Source organism: Stegastes partitus, unplaced genomic scaffold, assembly GCF_000690725.1.
Source record: "Stegastes partitus isolate 25-593 unplaced genomic scaffold, Stegastes_partitus-1.0.2 Scaffold644, whole genome shotgun sequence".
NCBI lineage: Eukaryota > Metazoa > Chordata > Actinopteri > Pomacentridae > Stegastes > Stegastes partitus.
Window position 1 is genome coordinate 158,987 of NW_007578375.1, and position 21,775 is coordinate 180,761.

Here is a 21,775-nt window from a genome sequence, read left to right on the forward strand (position 1 = left end):
TGATTGGAAGAAAGCAGAGTTGGTTTTATCATGTGTTGGCAGCAGCTATGCAACAAGTAAAGTACTCCAAAGTATTTCCAAGTATTTACACATGATGGTTCAATAATCTGAATCACATGATGATCTTCAGTATTCAGTAAAACCTTAAGACAAGATAAGAATCCTCCACTGCTACTACAAAATGAGACAGTCAAAGAAGCGACCGGACTCATCAGTGATCAGCTCATTTGCTCTCAGATATCAAACTTCAGAGTTTCATAATGACTGCACCCGTTATCTGTGAACGTAGCTGCTTCAATACATGAGAGCATATTTATGGAAATTATAATGTACCTCCTGTGCCAGACAGAGTGTCTCAAATGGAAAATGAACTGAGGCTCCTAATGCTGACATGTCAAATCAAAGCGCAGCACCATTTATGGGTTGTGGTGCAATGAGAAGCAGAGCAACAAGGCCTGAGGACAATCTGAGATTATCTGAGATCCTCAGGTTTCTTCTGACCCAGAGCTTTGCTTCATGTTGATCTCCTTTTTGAACATTTGGAGGCTTGGATGGAAGGAAAGAACAGTAAACAATCCGGTGACAGGTTTTAAAACAAAGTGTTCATACCTGACACAGTGAGTCAGTCCAGTGAGGCAAGCGAGGAAGCTGCCAGGCTGCTATTTCTGACTGTTCCTCATGTGTTAGTGAATGTATGATATGTAGGGCAGATTTCTGTTTGATGGCTCTCGTGACTGAAGCAAAAATGAAATCAAAGCAAGACATTCCTCCCAATTACCTGTGCATGCTCTCACTCAGGGTAATATGGAAAACAGCATTTCAGGGTGTTTGATAACCATCTTGTTTGTACGTTTTTGTACCACTGTTGGCAGGAAGGCAGCCTTCAAAGCATTTCTGCTGTCCACTGCACTTTACTTCAGCCAGCGTCAGTGTGGAAGGAGTGATTACTCACTGCACAGACCCACAACATGAAAACCCAGGGAAAGTCTGGCATTACAGACATCCAAGTAGAACTCCAGTTAGCTCATATCTCCAAAGCCCTGGGCCTCTGCAAGAGGAAATGAAAGAAAGCTTGAATGTCCCTCTGACACAGAACGCAATATCTGGGAGGATGAATGCCATTTCACTGAACATCACACACACACTTGTAAACACGTGTTCCATATTTTCTTTCAGCTGGAACACTGGCTCATTGCACAAAGACCAGCTTGTTAGCTTGAAGCCTTCAGGCTGTTAGCGGAGGTTTGTTTTTAAATTAAAGGCATTATAGCAAGTATAACCGTATTTGGTCCATCGTATGAAACTGTTCCTCCGTACAGACTTTACAAACCATGCGCTGCTAAACTACTAATTTTATAACCATTACAAACACAGACGAGAGTGAAGTGCTGTCAGTTTGGACACTCTTCTGTGTAAAATGATCAGTTCATCATAGCTCAGGATACAGTGGTACCTAACATTATTCCAGTTCACAGATTCCGATAAACCAGCTTCAGACTGTGGGAAATAAAAAGTCCTTACTGTTTCTAAATAAAACTGTCTGTTTTATGGTATAGGAGCCATAACAACACACAAATTACAAATGTCGTCATTTAAATGTCTTGTTCTTACGAGAACTTATCAAACTTGTACAAGATTTGTTTCTAGGGATGCCAAATGGAGCTAAGTTTCTGACTGGCCCAGAAAATAATGTCAGGCTGTGAAGGTTTATTTTTTTACTTCTATACAGCTGTACAGTCCTGTGCACTGTCTCTGAAGAGTAATTTTTATATTACTGACAGTCTGAGAGGTCATGTGCATCCATGCAGCCGGTCACATTTTCTATTAGAGTAGTGAATCCAGCTTGTACCTCTGGAGCTCTGTGGTCTGATAGCTTCGCCCGGCCCACTTGATTAGCTACAATTTTATTATCCATCATATGATTGCTGTTTGTGAGATAAAGAGTGTTAAAAGTAGACTTTGGTTTGTGAACGTGTAACACAGGCTCCTGCTGTAACAAACAATTCAGTCCTGCTGTTGTTTATGTCAAACATCCCTGAAGGGAAGCAAATTTCCATCATCCTTTTAAGTTAGATGGATAGTTTAGCGAGCCATTAACTGTTGTTCAAGGTTTTTTGTCTTTCCCAGCTTTACAAGTCCTGTCCTGAGGCGTAAGGAAATCCCCCAGACAGAGTGATATTTGTCTAACAGAGAAGCTGACAGCTCCTTTCGGCAGCGTGAGTGACTTCTGAGCAAGCTTCTGGTCTGTCAGGACGAGCAGAGCAGAGTGTATTTTGACATAAACACAGATTTGTGGTCTTGATGGAGGAGTGCTGTGACCCTGTCTGACCTCTGCTCTTCCAGGTCGCCCCCAAGCGTTTCTTTGCTGGTCAGATTTTGTCTTCAGATCGTTTTTTATTGGCTGTGGGTGTGGATTTTGGTAAACCAATCTAAAAGTCTCAGATGCGGGGAGTTTCCAGTGTTTTTACTACCTAACCCGGCAATAATAACAGAGATGTTGCTGCATTTAATGACACAAAGGCACTAGAAGCCTACAAGTCTTCATGTGTCTGCATGTTAATCCCACAGACAATCTCTCCGTTATACTATCTCCTCTGTGTGGGGCTGTGTGGCCTTTTTACCATGCATGAAGTATGAGTAAATGAATTCATCACCCACGTGATCCGCCGCTGACAGCAGGCCTTCATCAAGCTGCACTGCTCTGTTGTGCTCAATAAAACAAGCTGTAGTTTTGTTAGTTGGCCTTAAGTCACATACAAATCACTCTCCTGCTGTTTCACCGCAGCATTTTTGTCAGAGCACGTTGACCTTTGTCGACAATTTCCTCCACTGGCAAGGCCAGTAATTTTCTGGAAGTTTAGACTGGCCTTTGTCCCAAGTAATTAGTCCTTAAAGAAGTTCTCCAACAGAAAGAGTTCCACAGTGTTTCCCAGTCCTCCCTGCTGCATGAAACCACATGAATATTAGCATGGCTTTAATGGAAAAGTTCATTATTTCTAGATTATTTCAAATGAATCTTCTTGCTGAGAGCACAATGAGGAGATTTGACTCACTTAATCAGAAGCATTGATTTGCTTTTCTGATGTTTGGCAAGACGGGGACTCAGTGTAATCAATGTGTTTGCAAAAATGTGCTGAACGAAACTATAAACACAAGAGATCAAACTTTGTACTGCTTTTTTTTTTCTCTAATTGTAATTCATTTTAAATCTGGAGTGTAGATTGAAAAATAAACTTAAAGCTGCGATAACTGTTCTTCAAGTGAGCTGATAGTAAAACAGGCTTTGTCATCTTGAGGTCCATACAGCTCACATCCTGGTAAACAGTTGGCAATCTGCACATCCAGCAGAGATGGCACAGTGTTAGCATTCATTTGGAGTCATGTGTCTGTACATCTGATAATTGTCAATCTAATATTTACTCACGTTTTAGTTCTGTGTTAGTCATCACCGATTCCTCTGAAAATCTCTGGTTTATTAGCAGATAAACATTTTACCGTGCTGCTGCCTATGTCTGTCTGGCTACCTGGTGCAGGTGGAAACGCCCTGACAGGAGCCAGAGGAGTGAACCAGAGCAGTAACACTGTGAGCATTTTATCTAGTGTTGACCCATTGATCAATGCAGCTTCCTGTAAATATGTCCCATTATGTTAGAAAGCCTGGTGAGTTGACTAATGTGGAGCAAACAGGCCAAATACTGCGACAAAAATAAATTTCTTCAGAAAAGCAACATCTGATAATACACACTAAAATAAAGAGCTGAAACACTTCACAGCTTTATTTTGCATTTGTGTCACATTGAACAGAACTTTTAAATAATAATTCCTATCACTGTGAAATCATTGACGCTCACATGGGAAGCTAAAACAGTTGCTGACTTCTCCAGAATGTTATCTCAGCTAATTTTGTCAATCACCAGCATCCAGCATGAGGTGTCACTTCCACATTGTAGTTCTGGTAAAACAGAACTGTGTGTCTGAGTCAGAGCAGTCAGGGAAGTTTCTGCTTCCCTCCAGATGATCGGATCCTTTGTGGTGAGCCTCTTCCGCAGAGGGCAGCTCAGATTATGAAGCTGAAGGCAGTTTGTAGCTATCAGGCTGTTTGTGGAGTTTTCAGTGGAGGCAGATGAGTGTCAGCGGATGAGGCGATGACGGGTCACTGACAAGAGGCTCAGCTGTCTGCATCCGTCAATGATCGGGTCCATCAGGAGCACAGAAGAGCTGCTGACAGAGACACTTCTGGTGTGTTTGTGTCTGGGCTGGTTCTCAGCTTGGTTAACTTGTTGTTGAAGCGTTATGCCGCTGCTTGCTGCTGCAACAGCTCCAAAAAGAGCTGCTTCATTATGCAACAGCAGCCGATGGAATTAATAAGAATGTGTGGCATCTTAAAGTCAACCTCAGTCACTTAATTTGCTCCTTCATCAACACTTTGGTTCAGCAGCAGCTTCCAACACCCAAATAAAACCACAGTTTTCATTTGTTTGGATGAAAGGCAAACTGAAATAACACCAGGGTTGATTTAAGTGCTGTGAACTTATATAATGGTCCTATTTTAGGGAGTTTCAACAAAATAATCTTTGTTAACTTTAAACCATAATCAAGTGAACTCAGCTGTTCTACTTTTAGACTTTCAGCATTTGCACATCTTTGCCGTGATGTTTAATGGCCTCTATGGATAAACAGCAGGAAGAATTTATTAGGAACCACTTCAGTGACGCTGTTATATTCTAAAGGCTCTTGAATTGTGTTTAATAGGTGGACGAGGCCACAGTTCTGTTTACACTTGCTATTATTCTGTCTGTATGTGCCACAATAACGCGGGACATACATGATTGATGAGGCAGGCAGCTGGTGGTTCACATAGATCTGAAAAGATAAGGCCAATGTGATGCTACAGGGCTGTGGAGCAGTCTGCTAACTCTTCCATGGAATCAAACCGCTGGGTGAAAAGGTGTGCTCGGGTGTAAACAGGGACAGAACATGAAGTGGGATCAGGCTGATAACTGCCATGACGTTGATGAGCTACAACATTGTCACAGATTAAGCGAATAATGTTGATCATCTCACACCAGTGCCACATGTCAAGGTCAGAGATACACTAAATGGTAAAGATCAAGTCATGGTTTCCGCATCCAAGAGTCTGCAGGATATAAGTTTTGTCATCCAACCATGTCAGTGAAGGTCTACTGAGACCCTGTTGTGGATCCTCAGTACATCTCCAGAACGGCAGCAGTGATGAGGAGCAGCTAACCAACGAGGGACAAACCATGAATCAGTGTCCAGATGTTCAGTGGAAGTCCCATCCACAACAGCTTCAACTTCCAGAACTTAAAGGATCTACTACGAACGCCTCGGTGCCCGATAGCACAGGATGCCTTCAGAGGTCTGTGACTGACACATTTCAGTTTACGTTCCTAACACACTGGTAGCTCATCTGGCTCAAGCTTCTTACAGTGCTGGACTAATTTTAGCAATGTTCTAAGATCTCAGTAATTACTTTGATACCTATGATAGATTATTAAAGACATTTCAGGCTTGGGCACTTTTTGTTTTAACTCTGAATAAAGTGGTTCAAATAACAGGCTTAGCTGCTGGCTAGTCTGACTGTCTGACTGCTTGTGACCTACAAGACGTTGTAGTGACGTCCTGGTGTTCCCACATCACAGCACAGCGTGAAGAATCATAAGTGAAACCCAAAACTATAAAAAACTGCAATGAACAAGACTAACTTTACTTGAACTCAGAGCTCTGGAGTGGATTCAAAGATCATGACAAGGATGTAGCATTAATATCCACAAACATTAGGCCTATAAAGCTCCATTAAATGGCGTCCAGCTCCATGACCGGTGCAGCCATGTTCTAACACACTTTCCCACCATCACCGTTGGGTCACTGCTGTTTGACTCTCATCACAGGCCGGCACTCAGAAACGTAACAGCATCCAGTTCTCTCACTATAAAGCTGGTACACGTTCAACTTCCATTAAAGTAAATGGGCGACTGAGTGGAGAGCATGAGCGAATGTTTGGAGAATGCTCTCTGAGAGGCAGACGTGAGGCCATTGCTCAATAAAATCTCGGGCAGCATCAGGCTGCTGCCAAGCAGACAAATTAAAAGAGAAGAAAATCTCCTCTGCTCCAAGAAAGACTTCATGTCTCACAGCTAAATAGCTCACAGTGATGCCTAAAATGAAGTCCTCTCTCCTTATCTTCTCATCAGTGATTCATTATCCTACATCATTATCTGTCTGTGTGTTAACGTGTGAGAGGCTCTTGTGGACCATGTGTTATGTCTTTCAAATGGGACTCACATACATTAAAGACTTTGTCAGCAAATCAGGATTCTCAAACGGGGACCAGATTGAGACGTCAGTGTTCAATAAAGCAAATCCTGATTAATTCCTGTGCTGGGAATGTTCCTCTTGGCTCCTGCATGGAACTGAAGAGTTAAGCGCAGTCATAAATCAGAAGGTAATTGATCAGATTTATATAACGCTTTTCTAGGCACTCAACGATGCTTAACACTGTCACTATTATTCATTCACAGATTCACTCTGGTGGGTAAGTACGATTGTAGTCACAGCTGCCCTCCGACCACCACCTCAAACAATCCATTCGTACGCTTTCAATGTGGGTGAAGTGTCTTGGCCAAGGACACAACAACCATGACACAAGCTACAGGGTGACCGACCTTCCGATCATTGACCGACTCGCTCTACCACCTGAGCCACAGCCGCCCCAGATCTCCTTCTTCTGCCTCGTATTGGGCTCTCCTCTAATCAGTGTCATGTGAGTCATATGAAGCATCTGCCTGCTATTTAAAGATCTGTTTGTTCAACAGTGAGGAGGTGTAATTACTTTCTCTCTGAAACTTAGATCAGAAGCTCCACTGGCCATCTAAGTCTTAAGAGACCAACATTATATCTGACTTTGTGCTATGAAGCTTCAACCTTAAGATAAGATAAGATATGCCTTTATTTATCTCAGCTGGTTAGCTCAGTTTAGCTTGAAAACTGCCATGATGACTTTTGGCACAACTGGCAGCTGGAAAGCTGAGCATGAAAGCTGCAGCCAGTTAGCTTGGCTTAACTTGACTACAAGCATCTAACTCGCTGTTACGAAAGCTTAGCTTAGCTTAAAAACTTGCACTTAGTGGGCTGAGCATAAAGGAGACACACAGAAGAGAATGGGAAACTTGGCTGAGAGCCCTTGAACAGAGTTGCATCAAATAAAGTTCCAAATGTTGTGTCAGCACAAGAGTCTCAGAGACTTCAGAGAGCTCCAGCAAGTTTTATTGTGTATGTAGAGAGACAGTACGGCAATTATTTGGTAATTAGAATGAACTGATCTAACTTATTGTGTGTAGTAGAATAGGAGTGGTGTAGTGTATGTAGATTATTAAAGCAACATGTTTATGACAGTAAAAATGGATGATATTTGAGGATTAGTGTGAACAGTTAACAGTACCGGCCTCGGCTGACCTGACCTTGGTTACAAACCGTGATGCTGTTGTTATCACTTTGCTTTGATTTCTTCTGTGAGGTTTCTGTGGTTCCTCTCGGTATCTGGCATAAAGCACCGCTCCTCTACCTGCAACATCATTGATTCTCACCACTCATGTCCCGTCAGATCATTGGTCCTAGTTCACACTAACAAGTTTACTTACATAGTACAGTAATAGAGTACATGTTCAGTGTAATTCCTTAAGCTGGTAATAATTTCCTTTTTCACAGTACTGTCAGTATTTTGTGTAACTCCCCATTTAGCCAGGAATAATTCTTCCATCCATCCATCATCTACACACCGCTTAATCCTCATTAGGGTCATGGGGGCCTGGAGTCTATCCCAGCTGACTCAGGGTGAAGGCAGGTGACACCCTGGACAGGTAACCAGTCTATCACAGGGCTACACTTAGAGACAGACAACCAAGCACACTCACATTCACACCTACAGACAATTTACAATCACGAGTTAACCTCAACATGTTTCTGGACTGTGTGGGAGGAAGCCGGAGAACCCGGAGAGAACCCACGCTGCACGGGGAGAACATGGAGACTCCACGCAGAAAGATTCCGGTGCCCCCACCGGGACGCGAACCGGCAACCTTCTTGCTGCGAGGCAACAGTGCTACCAACTGCACCTGGAATAATTATTTTCTTTTGTAATTTTATTTTCTTTTAGATTGCAAGCCTTTTTGAAACTTACCTTGTGCTTGATGTCTCACTCAGGTCCTCTAGCTTCTCTCTGCCTTTGCCATCGATTCAAAGTCAGCCAAGCTGCAACACAACAAAGACAGGTCATCGTCAACAGAGTCTCAGAGCCTAATAACAGTTGACCTACTTTACTTAACATTACTACTCTTACTTGTAGTTCAAAATTAATGTCTTCAGGACTAACAAGCCTCTTTGTTATAATTAACTGATATGAAACTCCCCCCGCCCCACAAAAATATCACCTTTAGATGTCTTTTTGACGTAATTCTTTCAGAATGAATCACAAACTGTGTATTCTGTAGAAATTCTACAGTTCTGCTATCATGTGCTGCTAACTTCTAGGAGGAGGTTCCATGGCCCAACATTGATAGTTCTTCAGAGGGACTAGAGATGCTGTGACTCTCTTCATTTCAAGGGCTTTGGTCTGGTTCGACACAAGTGTCCAAATCACAGCTACCAGCAATGGAATTTGACTTTTCTCTTTCATCTTGTGCCTAGCAGCCGACATTTACATCTCTCTGCATAACACAATAACTTGATTTCAGAGTTGATATGACGTATGGACTAAACATGGTCATCTAATGTGCTACTCAGGTTTATTAATCCTCAGACAAGTCCAGCCTGCCTTCTCCCTGTTTTCAGTCTCTCTGCTAACTGAGGTTCAAGCTGCTGGCAGCAACTTTATTATTGGATTTACAGCCATGAATGGCATCTGACTGGCAGGAAAGAAAAAAAAAGCATGTATCACTGAATGCCTGTGCTATGAGCACATGAATGAATAATAAATTCACAAAATCAAAGGTTCAGTTGCAAATCTTACACAGATCTTTATTGTTCTTTTAATTACATACAGTTCATGGCAAACAAGTTGCCCCTTTTTCTTTTCTTTCCATCTCTCCAACAAAAACGTCTTGTGCACACATACGAAAACCTTTTTCATCTCCCTTCCCCTACGTACTGTTTCCATCGATTATACTCACTTGGTTTTTACCATCTTTCGTCCATCTTTGAGCAAGATTTCACATCAACCTGAGCAGCTGATGGAGGTTTACATCTTGCTCTGACAATCTGTTTCATTTCCAAAACACACTTTATCCATCTTGTCGCTATTCTTCTCTTCAGCCTTCCACAACATTCTCTGACCATCATCTTTTTACATCTTTCGCTGTCCCGTCGATCAGGACAGGTCCATACACACTGTTGCCTCTACTGGTGCGAGCAGTGTCCACAACTAAAGCTCCATGCAAGATGCTACACTGAAAGTGATCTGTCTCATTCTGAAAAGTCAGCTTTTAAAAAAACCAACATGGCTCAGTTCAATTTTTTTTTTCTTAAAACAGAATTTATCCTTTTCTCTGATATGATTTCAGCATCCGACGGTTTGTTGTTGCTGTTTCATAGTGAGAAACTAGCATCTCTTCTGTTCAGGAATTAAATTAATGCCTCTGTAGTAAATAAAATAAAAATAGTGTCCGGGTTCTAACACCTGTCATTTAAGGAATGTACAAAAATAAGACATGTCTTCTGATTCATCTACAAATCAGAGTTTTACAGAGAAATTTGTAGCTTTGTGTAGTACATCTCACCTTTTGGGGGGTTTCTTTTCCGCTCTTTCTTCTCATAAACATGCTCAAATTTTCAAATACGAGCCCTAAAAGCTTAAACAGTGCTGCTTTATGATACCTAACAAAAATCTACAATAAATTTTAGAATATAAAAAATGTAAAACTTTCATTAGCCCCCCAAAACAGGTCTAAAATAATGCTTAAATATCAAATTTATAGTAAACAGGATTTGATGCACCACCTCATTCTTCAAGAAATCAACAAACCCGAGACACACAGATTATTGTGTGAAACGTTGGTTCGTTCCTCGTTGTGCTTCCCTTTTCGAGTCGGTGGAAGCCGTGCACGTCACTCCAGAACAGTGCGTCTCTGTGGGGTGCACTTGGATGGAGGGGTAAGGTAAATAGCTGCCGAAGAGGACAGTAACACAGAACACTGTTGTAATAATACGCACGCACGCAGACACACATAAATACAAGTCCCACGCTTCTCCGCGTTCTTATATGTACAAAAACCAAAATGTCCGTGGAGTCAAGGAGTCCATTTGCTCCTGTCATCTTCCTTCACACCATTGTCTCTTTTCTTTTCCCTAAAGAATACAGAGACTTCTTGTCCTTTTTGGTTTTGTGTGACGTGGGCGAGAACAGTGGTGACAATGACGACGACGACGACGGTGATGATGCCGCTGATGAAACCGAGGAGCGGGATGAAGGGGATGTTGAGGTGGGGCTGGAGGTTGTGCTGTTGCACGGCGAGTTGGGGGCGGACTGAGAGATTGGCTCTGGGCAGTTCTCATCCGCTTCCTCCATGTGGACAATGGCGGAGACAGAGGAAGGCCGGCGCTTGGAGCGGGTGTCACTTTGGGGTGGGCTGGGGGTGGAGGGCTCGCTGAGTGGCCGGTGGACGGAGATGGCACTGCGGAGGCAGTTGAGCCACTGCTGTTTGTGGAAAACGTCGTTGACCTGCAGCGTGTGGGACTGGGCCTGGCTCGGGTCTTGGGAACGCACGCGGAAAATGTTCTTGGCTGTGGAGGAACAAGGACAAAGAAAATTAGTGATCAGAAAGTGAGGAATAGCTACTCTTGTGCAGTTACGAGCATCTTTATGACACAAACTGTACCTTTGTCTGCGTTGCTGAAGGCGCCTCTGAAGGAACCACCCATTCTGACGTCTCCGTCCTGCAGGTCCTCCAGCACCAGATCCTGCACTGGAATGGGCTGCCGGTAAACCTGGAAACATTGGCGCTCGTTTCTGGTGACCGGGCGAGTCAGGACCAAGACCTCAGTGAACAGGAACACATGCAGCTTCTGCAAGGAATCAAAAACCAGAGAAACACTCAGACCACAGCACTGATGTTCTTACATAACAATGAACGATTTTCTGGAAGCCGTATCTCTTATCAAAGTTCATTCTCCTCTGGTTGAGTCAGTGAAGCAGGCAGTTATAGCCTGACTGCCTTATTTGGGACGTGAGCTTTGCGTTGATGTGTTTGTAGGGAGTCAAAAGGGAATGTGCTGATGGAGGGGGAAGTGTGTGTTTTGCTCACCGTGCCGCCCTTGTTGCGCAGCTCCCCGTGACACAGCAGGCTCTTGCACTGTTCCAGGCGAGGGTCCCTCTGCCTGTCGTCCAGGTACTCCAGCTTGTCGATGTAGTACTGGCACTCGGACTCTCCCTTCTTCATGTTGATGTCGGACAGAACACCCTGGATGACGGTGATCTGAACACACAAGGAGCCTGATTATTACTTAAGCCACAAGTTAAGACATCCTGTGCTTAGATGATGGTGCGTTCTGTGTTACACTGGTGTGGCCTTGTGTCATGGACTTACCGCCTCCTCCAGGCTGGCAGCGTCAGGGTGTTCTGGTGGAGTGTGTCTCAGGATCTCTTTGAGCAGTAGTGGGTACTTGACCAGGCGGGAACGTGGGATGTCCAGGAAGCTCCACAGGTCCAGCTTTCGGCTGAAGGGCGACTCGAGGCAGCGCTGCAGAAAGTCCTGCACCCGTGGGTCCTGCTTTTTCTGGTCCAGCAGTGCCTTGGCTGCCAGCTGGTTGCTGCAGTAGTCCTTGTAGGCATTGAGTCTGGGCAGCTGCAGAAGAGAGAGGGAAACTTTAACTCATTGCCTTCCTTGCTCAAAACACAGATTTTTTTTAACAGAATCACAGTGCTTGATGAATTGATGAAGGGACACTTACCCAGGTTCCGACAATCTGCCCGATCTGACCCACAGTCCCATCCTGCCCAGTGGCTTTGGAAAGCTGTGCCAACAGGTCCTCATGCAGAGGGATGTAGGCATCCAGGTTGCCGAAGATGTGAGTGAGCTCCTCCTCAGACATGATGGACAGCTTCAGCATTGGGTCATGGTACGCCTGTAGACAGGAGCAGAGCCAAAATGGTCAAATAACATCAGAGCCAAGAGAAGCAGCTGCTAAGAATAGCTTGCTAAAGACCTTTAGGGGTACAAGAGAAAGACAGAGGAACAATTCCTGTCTTTTTATAGTTCCTGGCTTGGCTTTGTGGAAGGCCTGCCAGACTTTGATTTAATCTGTTTGCTTTATATGTACTCCCTCTGCCTCAGTGCTTTTAGAAGTACAAACCTTGCGTGCTATTTGGAGGTCCTCAATCAGGTCCTGTTCTCCACGAGACAGCTCGAATATGGCCTGAGGAAGGGGAGAAGGAGGCAGAGAACGACACTTTTTAGCAAAGCACATAAATCAGAATGTCATGACATTATTTCAGATGATAGCCCCTGGGCTCAATCTAAACTGCAGCGGAGCCAAATGACTGAGGTCAACTCTGAGATCTCTGGTTGCTCTCTCCCTCTCCTGCTCTCTGTGTTTAATTCTGTTAAAAGTCTAATGCTTTTGACAGTTGGCTAAGATGTCTGACATATGCAGGATAAGTGGGGAGGCTGGGCTGGAGTTTGTTGGCTTGTCAGGTTTATGTGAGTTCACACAGACTGGGAAATGAGCCCTGGATGTCTTTTAGCCCAACTTAAGCTATTTGACACAAATACAACAGGGACTTGTGAAAGCAGTCTGGTAGACAGGTAGAATTCGACACTGTCTGGATTTCTGACATAGCACAGTCATTTGTGTTTACTTTGGTGCTCTATCCATTGTTACTGCATTTCCATGTGTCAGTGTGGAGCTCACCTCCTGTCGCTTGATCTCTTTGGTGGAGAAAGTTCCCTTCTGGTGGACGTCCAACGTCTCCGACCACAGGGTGCTGTTCCTCCTTTTGGGCGGTGTGGGGGCCGCTGCCTTGCTGCAAGGCTTCTGGGGCACGCCCGGCGACTTTCCATCACCCCGGAAGGAGGCCTGCAGACCAGAGAGAGGAAGCCTCACGTTAGACATGCTGCAGGAGGTGTCTCTTGATCAGAGGAGTTCTCTTTCTGTGGGATGTGACGGGAGCTTACCTGGATGGTTTGGCCGAAGCGCCGGACGGCCCCATTCTTCACCGGAGATATGAGGTTAGCTAGCGACGTCACCCTGCCGAGAGGACGGACACGCTTGTTGCTGGGTTCCTGAAGAAACAGGAGAAAAACAGAAGAAGGTGTTTGTCAGGAATCATGACAAATGTATGACTTGAAGTGCAGCAGTTCGGAACAAGTTGATCAATAACGCAAACTGTGAGACCCTAGCAGGGAGTCCAGGCGCTCCCGTGTGACTTACTTGTGACAAAACACATCAAGTCAAGTCATAAATCCCTCTGACTGACTCCACTCCCAGCTTAGGGCTGAGGAAAGAGGAGTAGCTGGAGCCGAGGTCGAGCCGCAGGCAGACAGGCTGGCGGACCAGAGGACACAGAGATACTGAGGAGGAGGAAGCAGCTCCAGCAGCTGTTGGCTCCATCATGTGAAGAGTCCTGAGCCAGGCCAGCCCACTGAGCACAAAGACCCTCTCTGACTGCTGATCTGGAGGGGAAAGGGGTCTGGAGGAATGCCAGGAATGCACGAGACCGTGCTTCTCAGCTGTTCAGTGCCCCTCCCCACACACACTCTGCTGCTATCTGGCAGCTTCAACTCCCCTCCAGAGTGGATCTGTTCCATCACTCAAAGTGTGATAAATACTTCCTGATTGCTCCAGCTCTTTAACTGCTGTTCCCAGAGATGCATCAGTGTGGGACAGTGTGGCAGTGTGTTAGGACTGCTCAGTGAAACAGACCACCGCTGTGAGTTGGGGAAACAAGCAACTGTCGTAAACAGTGACTCTGCCCCTCTAGAGTGTTTACACAGTGCAGTTTCACAGGGGGTACACAGCAGAGTTTATGGCTGCGAGTTGAGACAAGCTCTTCAACAAGCCTCGCGTGAGAGCAGCACTACACCTGGGCCAGGTAACCCCCCTCCCCTCCCATATTCCTCACCCAGCCCTGAGGCTGGGAGAAAGGAGAGAGCTGCTTGGCCTTGTTCCAACAACAACAGGCTGCAGGAATCAAAGAGCAGAAGATGTGGGATAATGATTTCATTCTGCAGAGCCTCTTCAAAAACACGACACCAAAAGACAGCCACAGCTGCAATTAGCATTTCCAAAGTTTGCACTTCCCGCAAAACATTTTGCATTTTAAGGACTTCGCTCTAATGAGGGCTTGCTCGCTGAAATTGAGCACAGTGCTGCTAGTAGCTGCTTATGTTTTCTCCTGACTAAGGCCAAATGAGATTTTGCCTTGGCTCAGCGAATGTGGGAAACAGTGCAGCCATTGAGGCTCCGGGCCCCGTGGACACAGCTGTGGAACAGATCCGTTCAGTCTGGTGTGGCCAGAGAGCTGCTGTGGCTGTGGTTGGGGCATGGTCTGCTGTGGTCAGGGTCCACACAGACTGCCTTGAGAACTTAGCGGGCTTTCGATCACCAGGATCTGGCAAAGAGGAGCCACATGTCATCTGTTTCGACTGAGGTCTTCATGAGAGGACAGACTGTTTTACTTGTCTGTGGTCTGTCTCTTATTTGTGACCTTTTAATATCTGTAGACAAAGAATATAAGTAAAAAGCAACAATTAGAGAAGAGTGGAGGGTTCCCAAAGTCAATATTGGAAAAGCGTGCTGGCCATTATGCACTTCCTGTCCTTTGGGAACCGGCCCCAGAATAACAAAAGGCCACTAGTCCCGCTCTTTGTATATCAGCTGTAAAGTGAAACAGTGCAGACAGACGGGGAAAGTTGCTATTCCTGGCAGTCAAACTCTGGGGTAAGAGCAAGTCAGCCCTGCTTCAGGAAACCAGACAGATCCGAGGGTTGCACTCTTGCTTTAGATAGCTCCTATCACTGGAACAAGGAGCCTCCAGGCAGACATAATGTACATGTACCCTCCTTAAACTTCCAACCTAAGATTACAACCTCGTAAACTTCAGGAGGTTTTTTTCAGGGTTCCCAAAACCTCCCTTCCTGTGCTTTCCCTTTGATGTAACCTCATGTGTGCTGTGAGCTAAAACCCCAGATGTGTCCCTGTGATTACAGCTCAGCTTGAGTTGATAGGGAAGCAGAGCAGTCGGATCACAAATCAAAGAGTTGAGGTCATCGAAAAGTCAGCACAGAGGATAAAAAAAACCATGTGTGAAACGAAAATGCTTTTACATTTTAGGATTGGACTCACTTCATGAATTGCTTTCGGACATCTCCTTTATGAAGAGATTTACTGTCAATGAAACTACATGATCTCTCAAAAGAGGAAGGAAAGAACTGAAGTAGTGACTTTTAAAGCACACCGAGGTTTCAACATCTTTGTGCCTTTAATTGTGTCTGCAGCTGAGGGAACACTGACAGACTGCGATGTTGGATTTGCAAAAGAGATAACCTGTTTTAACTTCACATGTCTGCGGTCAAAGGCAAAGTATTTCTTTTGGATGCAGGGTTGTTGACTGAGGATACACCCCCTGCTGTTTCACTGTTTGTGCTGCTTTGAGTCTGCTGACTTTCCTGATCCCACAGAGACTGAGCTGCCTGCAGAGATGCATATTTAAAAACTGGCAGGAGATACACAACCCGAGGTAGTGCAGCGTAATCCAATGATTAACTTTTCCAGGTTGGACAGTATCGCCAACATTGTTGTACGAGCCCAGGCACAAAGGTCAAAGTCTCATGTCACACACTCGAACGCAAACCAAGTGAGATAAAACCAGGGTTAGGCGCTGAGTCACTCACAATCTGATGCACGGCACAAAGATATGACTTCACTGAAGGAGTTCTGGTCAAACATTTACACAAAGACTGCAGTTTCAGCCACCGCTGTGTGTTTTTGCCTCTCACCTCTGACTCTTTGTTGGCTTGGTTCTGGTAGTCTATCACTTGCAGAGTCCGTTTGATAGGCACCAAGCTACCCACTTCATTGTAAGCCACCATAGCTTTCAGTAAAAACACAGTATCCTTTTAGTCCTGGCGAGTTAGCTCCAAGTAATCCACATCAGAGAGAAAATACAAATAAAAAATCTGAGCTGTGTGAGAGTAAAAAAAGCTGAATAAATAAAAACACCTTCCCCTGTCTGTCTTCCTCCCTTGCGGGACGGGGCTCTCTGGAAGCTGCCCTCACACACTCCTCTAAACTTTGGTGTGAGGAAGACCAAAGGAGGGGTTTTATAGTGAAGCAGGGGAGGAGCCTGCTCAGCCCCGAGACGGGGAGGAGGAGCTGCCTGCACGCTCTGCTGATCATCCACATGACTGCAAACAGTAGTGAGAATTTTTAAGATCATGGGCGAATCTTACTACTTAGTAAGGTTGACAGCAACAACTCAGATGAGGGTCAACAAATGATGGACACCTGAACCCTGACTGACATAATGTGGGCTTCTTTCAGGGAACTGGGTAAAGATGAGCAGCAAAGCCTGACCAGTGACCAGTGTTTGAATTACAGACACGTGGTGATATTTAAAGGAAAAATAAGTTGCATCTTTACTAGCAATGATCCCTCACATTTGGTGTCTAAAAATCAGTAATAAGTTAAAAGATAATTGATGTTTGCTATTCTCCAACTGAAGATGTGAAGATGATGAGGGTACTTTACAGTGAACTCGCCTGGAAATGTTTATATGACTGAAACCATCACATAAAGCATTGGACTTGTTGTGAACCATTTCAGTAGTTTTTAGTCACTTTAAATGAAAACAGAGAAAAGTATGGCCATCAAATAAATAAAAATGTGAAACCTGCATTATATTTCTTTGTGAATATCTGCCTACGTATACACCAGTACAGATATACCATCTTTAATCAGTGTTGGTAGATAATCAGCTACTACACCTGTCAGGTTCCCTACATTATCAGAATTAAGCTTACAGAAGTGACACTTAGTAAAAGAAAACTACACTTGTGTGTTAGAATGACTGAAACTGAAATAACAGCACAAACAGATTCAACGACAGTTGTATTATAGCACGTTATTAATGAATCTTATGGTCATACTTCCGTATGTAAGTCTTTTAAAAGCTGTAGTGGAACACAGTAAAACTAAAATGAGCATAAATATAATCAGTTTTGCTGCCCAAACACAGCTTAAGGCTTATTTAGTCTGGTATAGGGTACAACAAAGTTTGAAACTTGCCAATACCGGTTAGCGTTCTGTACATCAAAAACTACAAAGTAATTATGAATTGGCTGTTTCTTGTTAGCTAATTATTAAAAGCAGTCTCTGAAGCTTGAAACACAGCCTTCATCAGTCTCATCAGCTGAACTGGGGGAGGTGAACAATTAGAATATCAATAGTGGGGCCTTGTGACACAGTCGGCCAGATGTTTAAGCTGAAACCTGTATTTTGGGCGCTGCTAGGGGGCAGGGTGCGACTCCTGTCCATATGTTGATTGGTCTAATACAGGGGCCAAAGGCCAACATGTTTGCCAGTTTCAATAAAGACAAAAACCTAAACTGAGGACAAAACAAAACTCTGGCTCTTTTTTCTGCATGTATGTGCACCCACAGGGGAAATTTAACCACAAAGGGAGACACACACATGGCTGAAGGACGATCACACCTAAAGCTGACACATGGACACAGCTAATGCACAAATGCACAGTTAAAAGCTGATTTATTAGGCCTGATGGAGAGCCTCATGTGGAGGTGTTTTAGGCAAATGGACAAGCTTGTTCATGGCTCTTCGTCAGCCTCTTGAGTCAACACCGAGGTGTGAAGCAGGACACAGCTTCATTCTGTGTGTGTGTGTCTGCAGTGACAGAACACAGATGCTGATGGAGGTGTCGGCTGTAGATGTTGACACCTTGTTCTTTGGGTTTGTTGTTGGAGTGGTCCGAAGGGCTCATCTGCTGCAGACCAACGCGACACTGAGTCTGCATTAAATCCCAGATAAGCCCTGAAACCAAGGGGACTGAGAAAATGAATTTCAGTCTCAGAACAAAGGACAGTCTAGATTTGGGGTCGTCAGATTTAAGACAGCAGAGTGAAAAACTATGCAGACTAAAGAGTCAGAGAGGACCCAATAAAAAATGAATCTGTCTGTGTGTAGTCTATGCGTGCCTGCAGAAGACGCTGTGTGCAGTCCTGCTGTTACTCACTGTCTGGGGAGACCTCGGGCTGAATCAGCTGTACGTCTAGCCCAGCCACTATAAAAACTAAACACAACATGGCTAGGCCTGCCTGGCCTCTTCGCCCCGAGTCAAAGTGAGCTGCAGCTGGAGTACAGTTGTGATTTACACTCCCTGAACACACACATATAGCCAGACTGAGCGCAGAGTGCTGGAGTAGGATGAGTAATGCAGTGAGCGGAAGAGTTTCACCGCTTGCTAACCTATGCCGTGCAAGAGGCAGACTGAGCCCTGAGGCCTGAAGGGGCAGAGCTCAGCTTAACCTCCACATCAGCAGCAGCAAGCGCAGGATGAGCAGAGCCTAATTACAGATCAGGACGGGGCATTAAGCTTGGAGCTCCCAGCAAAGACACGCTGCTCCGTGCTGACTGATATAAAGCAACAGGAGGATAGTGGAGGTACTGCTGCCCCCTGCTGGTGGAGACCAGCAGCATCAGAAAGATGGGGCAGTAGAACTGAACATTGCACCTTTATGGGTGACCAGGATAGACACAAGTCTGCTCATCAGAGATTCTGAGTACATTGAGTCCCTATTGTACCTAAAATGCAGGTATAAACACATTCTTTCAAAATGTGGTTTTTATTTTTTATGGAGGTGGAACGCACTCTGTCATTCATGCATTACAAAACATTGCTAGCATCTGCATCACAAGAAGAAGAAAATCCCCTTCAGACTTGACATGAAAGAATGTTTTTAACTTGTGCTGCTGTCGTCTTTAAATCCATCTGATTGCATTCGGTTTAGATTTAGGATGAATCTATGCTTTGATACCCATTTGAAATGGGTTAATCTGATAGCAGTACTTGCTTTTTATAGTATTGTAAATGCTTTGGGTCGTGGAGATAATGAACAATAACAACACTTGGAATTGTGTTGACAAGTGCAGTTGCAACAAGCTGCTGTGACTTGTGGCGAAAAAAACACACACTCCAAGAGTCATGTATGAGATACTTTGCATTGATGATCAGGGACAAGTTCCACACAACCAAACAACAAAATGCAGAACACATGTCATAGATCCTTAGAACAAAAAGAAGAAACACCTCAAACGTATCTAAAGACCTCAAAGACACATCTGGATTTGTTCACAGAAGACAAAGTGAGGTAGTTCCAGTTACTACTTATTATTAGTTATTTTTTAGTGAATTGCAACAGGCGTCTGTTGTAGTGATGCTCTACACTTGATGTTCACAAAACCAACAGTGTCTTGTTAGGCCTATGTACGTAGCTATAGCTGGCTGTTGCTCACAGTGTTGCAAAAAACGTACCAACTCTGGCTAAGCAAGACTGCTCTTGTGACTTTTACATTAAATGCACCCATTTAGACAATAAAATTGCCATGTCATTATTGCAATAAGGCAGTCCTTAGCTCAAAACATTTCCCACAGGTGCTTGACTGAGATCAGATGTTGATGAAGGCTATGTGATATGACTGGCATTACTTTAACTATTCACTCATTCACTGCATTGATCAGACCGTACATCAGGCCCTCAGTTCGGGTGTGAATGAAAGGTCTAAACTATTACTGATCGAAGACGTTTCTGTTCTGAGGGTAGGGAACTATAAATACCTCCACTAATCTGGCTACAGTGAAATAAAGACAAATATGTAGACAGTGATTTAATCGCACAACAGTCTGCAGAAACAATGACATTCATAGTTCTCAAACCAGACCAACTTCCTCGGTTAGTCAACTCAGTGTTTTTTTAAGTTTTGTTTTGTCAGCGTTCACACCCAGAGCAGATCTGGTTGCTACTAAACACAGCAACGTAACTAAGACTTCCACTGAAACCGCCAACGCTCTGTAGACAGAGCAAACCCATACGCTGATAGCACAGAGACCAAAGCACCACTTGCCAAGTTAGTGTCATTAGTCATTTGAAATGATGGCACTGGCACAGCAACATGTTCATTTTTCCCACAGAAATGAGCAGAACAGCTCCAAATTGCAAAGGGAGCGCGTGTGTCTATATCTTGACCAAGCACCATCTCTGTCTTGCAGAGCTTCAAGTGCAGTGGTTTCCCTGAATCGAAAGTGGAAGGACATATCATTTTGTAGCTTCTGGACACATCAGGGAATTCAGGCTCGAGCGTCATTACCAGGGAAATTCTTCCTGTGGTAACATTCTTGCTGTGAAGGAATGAGCTGAGGGCAGGACCAGACCTGTGCAGGGCAGGGTGAAGCCTTCCACCCAGTGTGTTCAACACGGGGAGGTGGATGATATGACGATGGTAGAGTTCCTTAGAAGAGTTGGGTCCATGACAAGAAATACCAAAAGGTTTCATTATTTCTCTGTAGACACATATTTAAAGATTTACACTACAGTTGTCATCATGCTAATACCTAAAGCAGGGGTGTCGAATCCTGGTCCTGGAGGGCCACAGTCCTGCATGTTTTAGATGTGTTCCTCTTCCAACACACCTGATTCAAATGATCAGGATCGTTATCAGGCTTCTGCAGAGCTTGATGATGAGCTGATCATTTGAATCAGGTGTGTTGGAAGAAGGAAACATCTAAAACATGCAGGATTGCGACCCTCGAGGACCAGGATTGGACACCCCTGACCTAAGGGGTATGTAGGGCGATATGGGTAAGGCTACCCATCAGTGGCAACATTGGATTATATTACATCTGATTTTAAATATAACACTGATCTTAAAATATTTAATTTTGCTGATTAGCTGAAAGCAAACATTCCCTTTTGGGTAATATTTTTATGGACAGTTTTTCACTCATTTTTCCACAGGTTGTTCTATCAATACATATACTATATACACTGAAATAACTATTTGCAGGGTTTTTTTTTTGTTATATTTTATCTTTTTCCTTGGAACAAAACATGCCTTCTTCATGTGCTTCCAACATTCATTACATCTAACAATGGTATTAAGCTTTAACTGTTTTCCACAGGACGCTCTTTGAGCCGACCTTGTGAATTAAATAACTACTGGTCAGCTAGCTTGGGACACACCTGAAGACCATCAGCTTGCACAGATGTTAGCACTTGCACAGACTGACTTTACTTAACAGCTCCATTTGGAGTCAGAGCCAGAGGGGAGCAGAATGTCAGCAGCCATATGGTTAACAAAGGATTTTTTTCTCCAGTAACTGCCTCTATATGTGGAGCAGAGTTTGAAGGGATTAGACTGCACTGGATGCAGCTCAACTAGAAAGAAAAGAAAGCCAGAGCAAAACACAGAGTGCTGCTGTGATTTGAATCAAGGAGTGGCCCCCGGGACTCTACACAACACCATATCAGCTTTGTTTAGTTAAATCAGAGCAACTGATCTGACTGGTTACAGAAGTCCAGGCTGTATGTCTCTGCTAATCCCTCTCATGTGGGCGTAGGACAAAAGCCGCCTGCATGGAGACAGAAAAGATGGAGAGAGGCAACGGGTTGATTGTAAACTGTCTGGTCAGTTGATGTTACCCTCAGCACGAGAGGATGTTTACAATTTACAGTCAAATATTTCAAAGAGA

The 21,775-nt window shown here is 44.3% G+C and overlaps 1 protein-coding gene across 1 annotated transcript; it reads right to left on the minus strand.

The window, feature by feature from the left end:
* Nucleotides 1-9,010: 9,010 nt before the first annotated feature.
* net1 (neuroepithelial cell transforming 1) lies at nucleotides 9,011-16,288 on the minus strand. The gene is made up of 9 exons (XM_008289899.1): nucleotides 16,011-16,288; nucleotides 13,188-13,295; nucleotides 12,925-13,089; nucleotides 12,367-12,429; nucleotides 11,965-12,138; nucleotides 11,601-11,858; nucleotides 11,319-11,489; nucleotides 10,893-11,079; nucleotides 9,011-10,797 (listed from the first exon to the last, which is right to left on the minus strand). The coding sequence occupies exons 1-9, from the start codon at nucleotides 16,101-16,103 to the stop codon at nucleotides 10,337-10,339; spliced, it is 1,680 nt and encodes a 559-aa protein (XP_008288121.1). The 5' UTR covers nucleotides 16,104-16,288; the 3' UTR covers nucleotides 9,011-10,336.
* Between the last annotated feature and the right edge of the window lie 5,487 nt (nucleotides 16,289-21,775).

Excerpts from the sequence above, each read along its gene's own strand:
- net1 (XM_008289899.1), bottom strand. The coding sequence starts at position 16,103 with ATGGTGGCTTACAATGAAGTGGGTAGCTTGGTGCCTATCAAACGGACT. Across the intron at positions 13,090-13,187 it reads GCTTCGGCCAAACCATCCAG|GCCTCCTTCCGGGGTGATGG; the intron begins GTAAGCTCCCGT and ends TCTGGTCTGCAG. Across the intron at positions 11,859-11,964 it reads GGCAGATTGTCGGAACCTGG|CTGCCCAGACTCAATGCCTA; the intron begins GTAAGTGTCCCT and ends TCTCTTCTGCAG.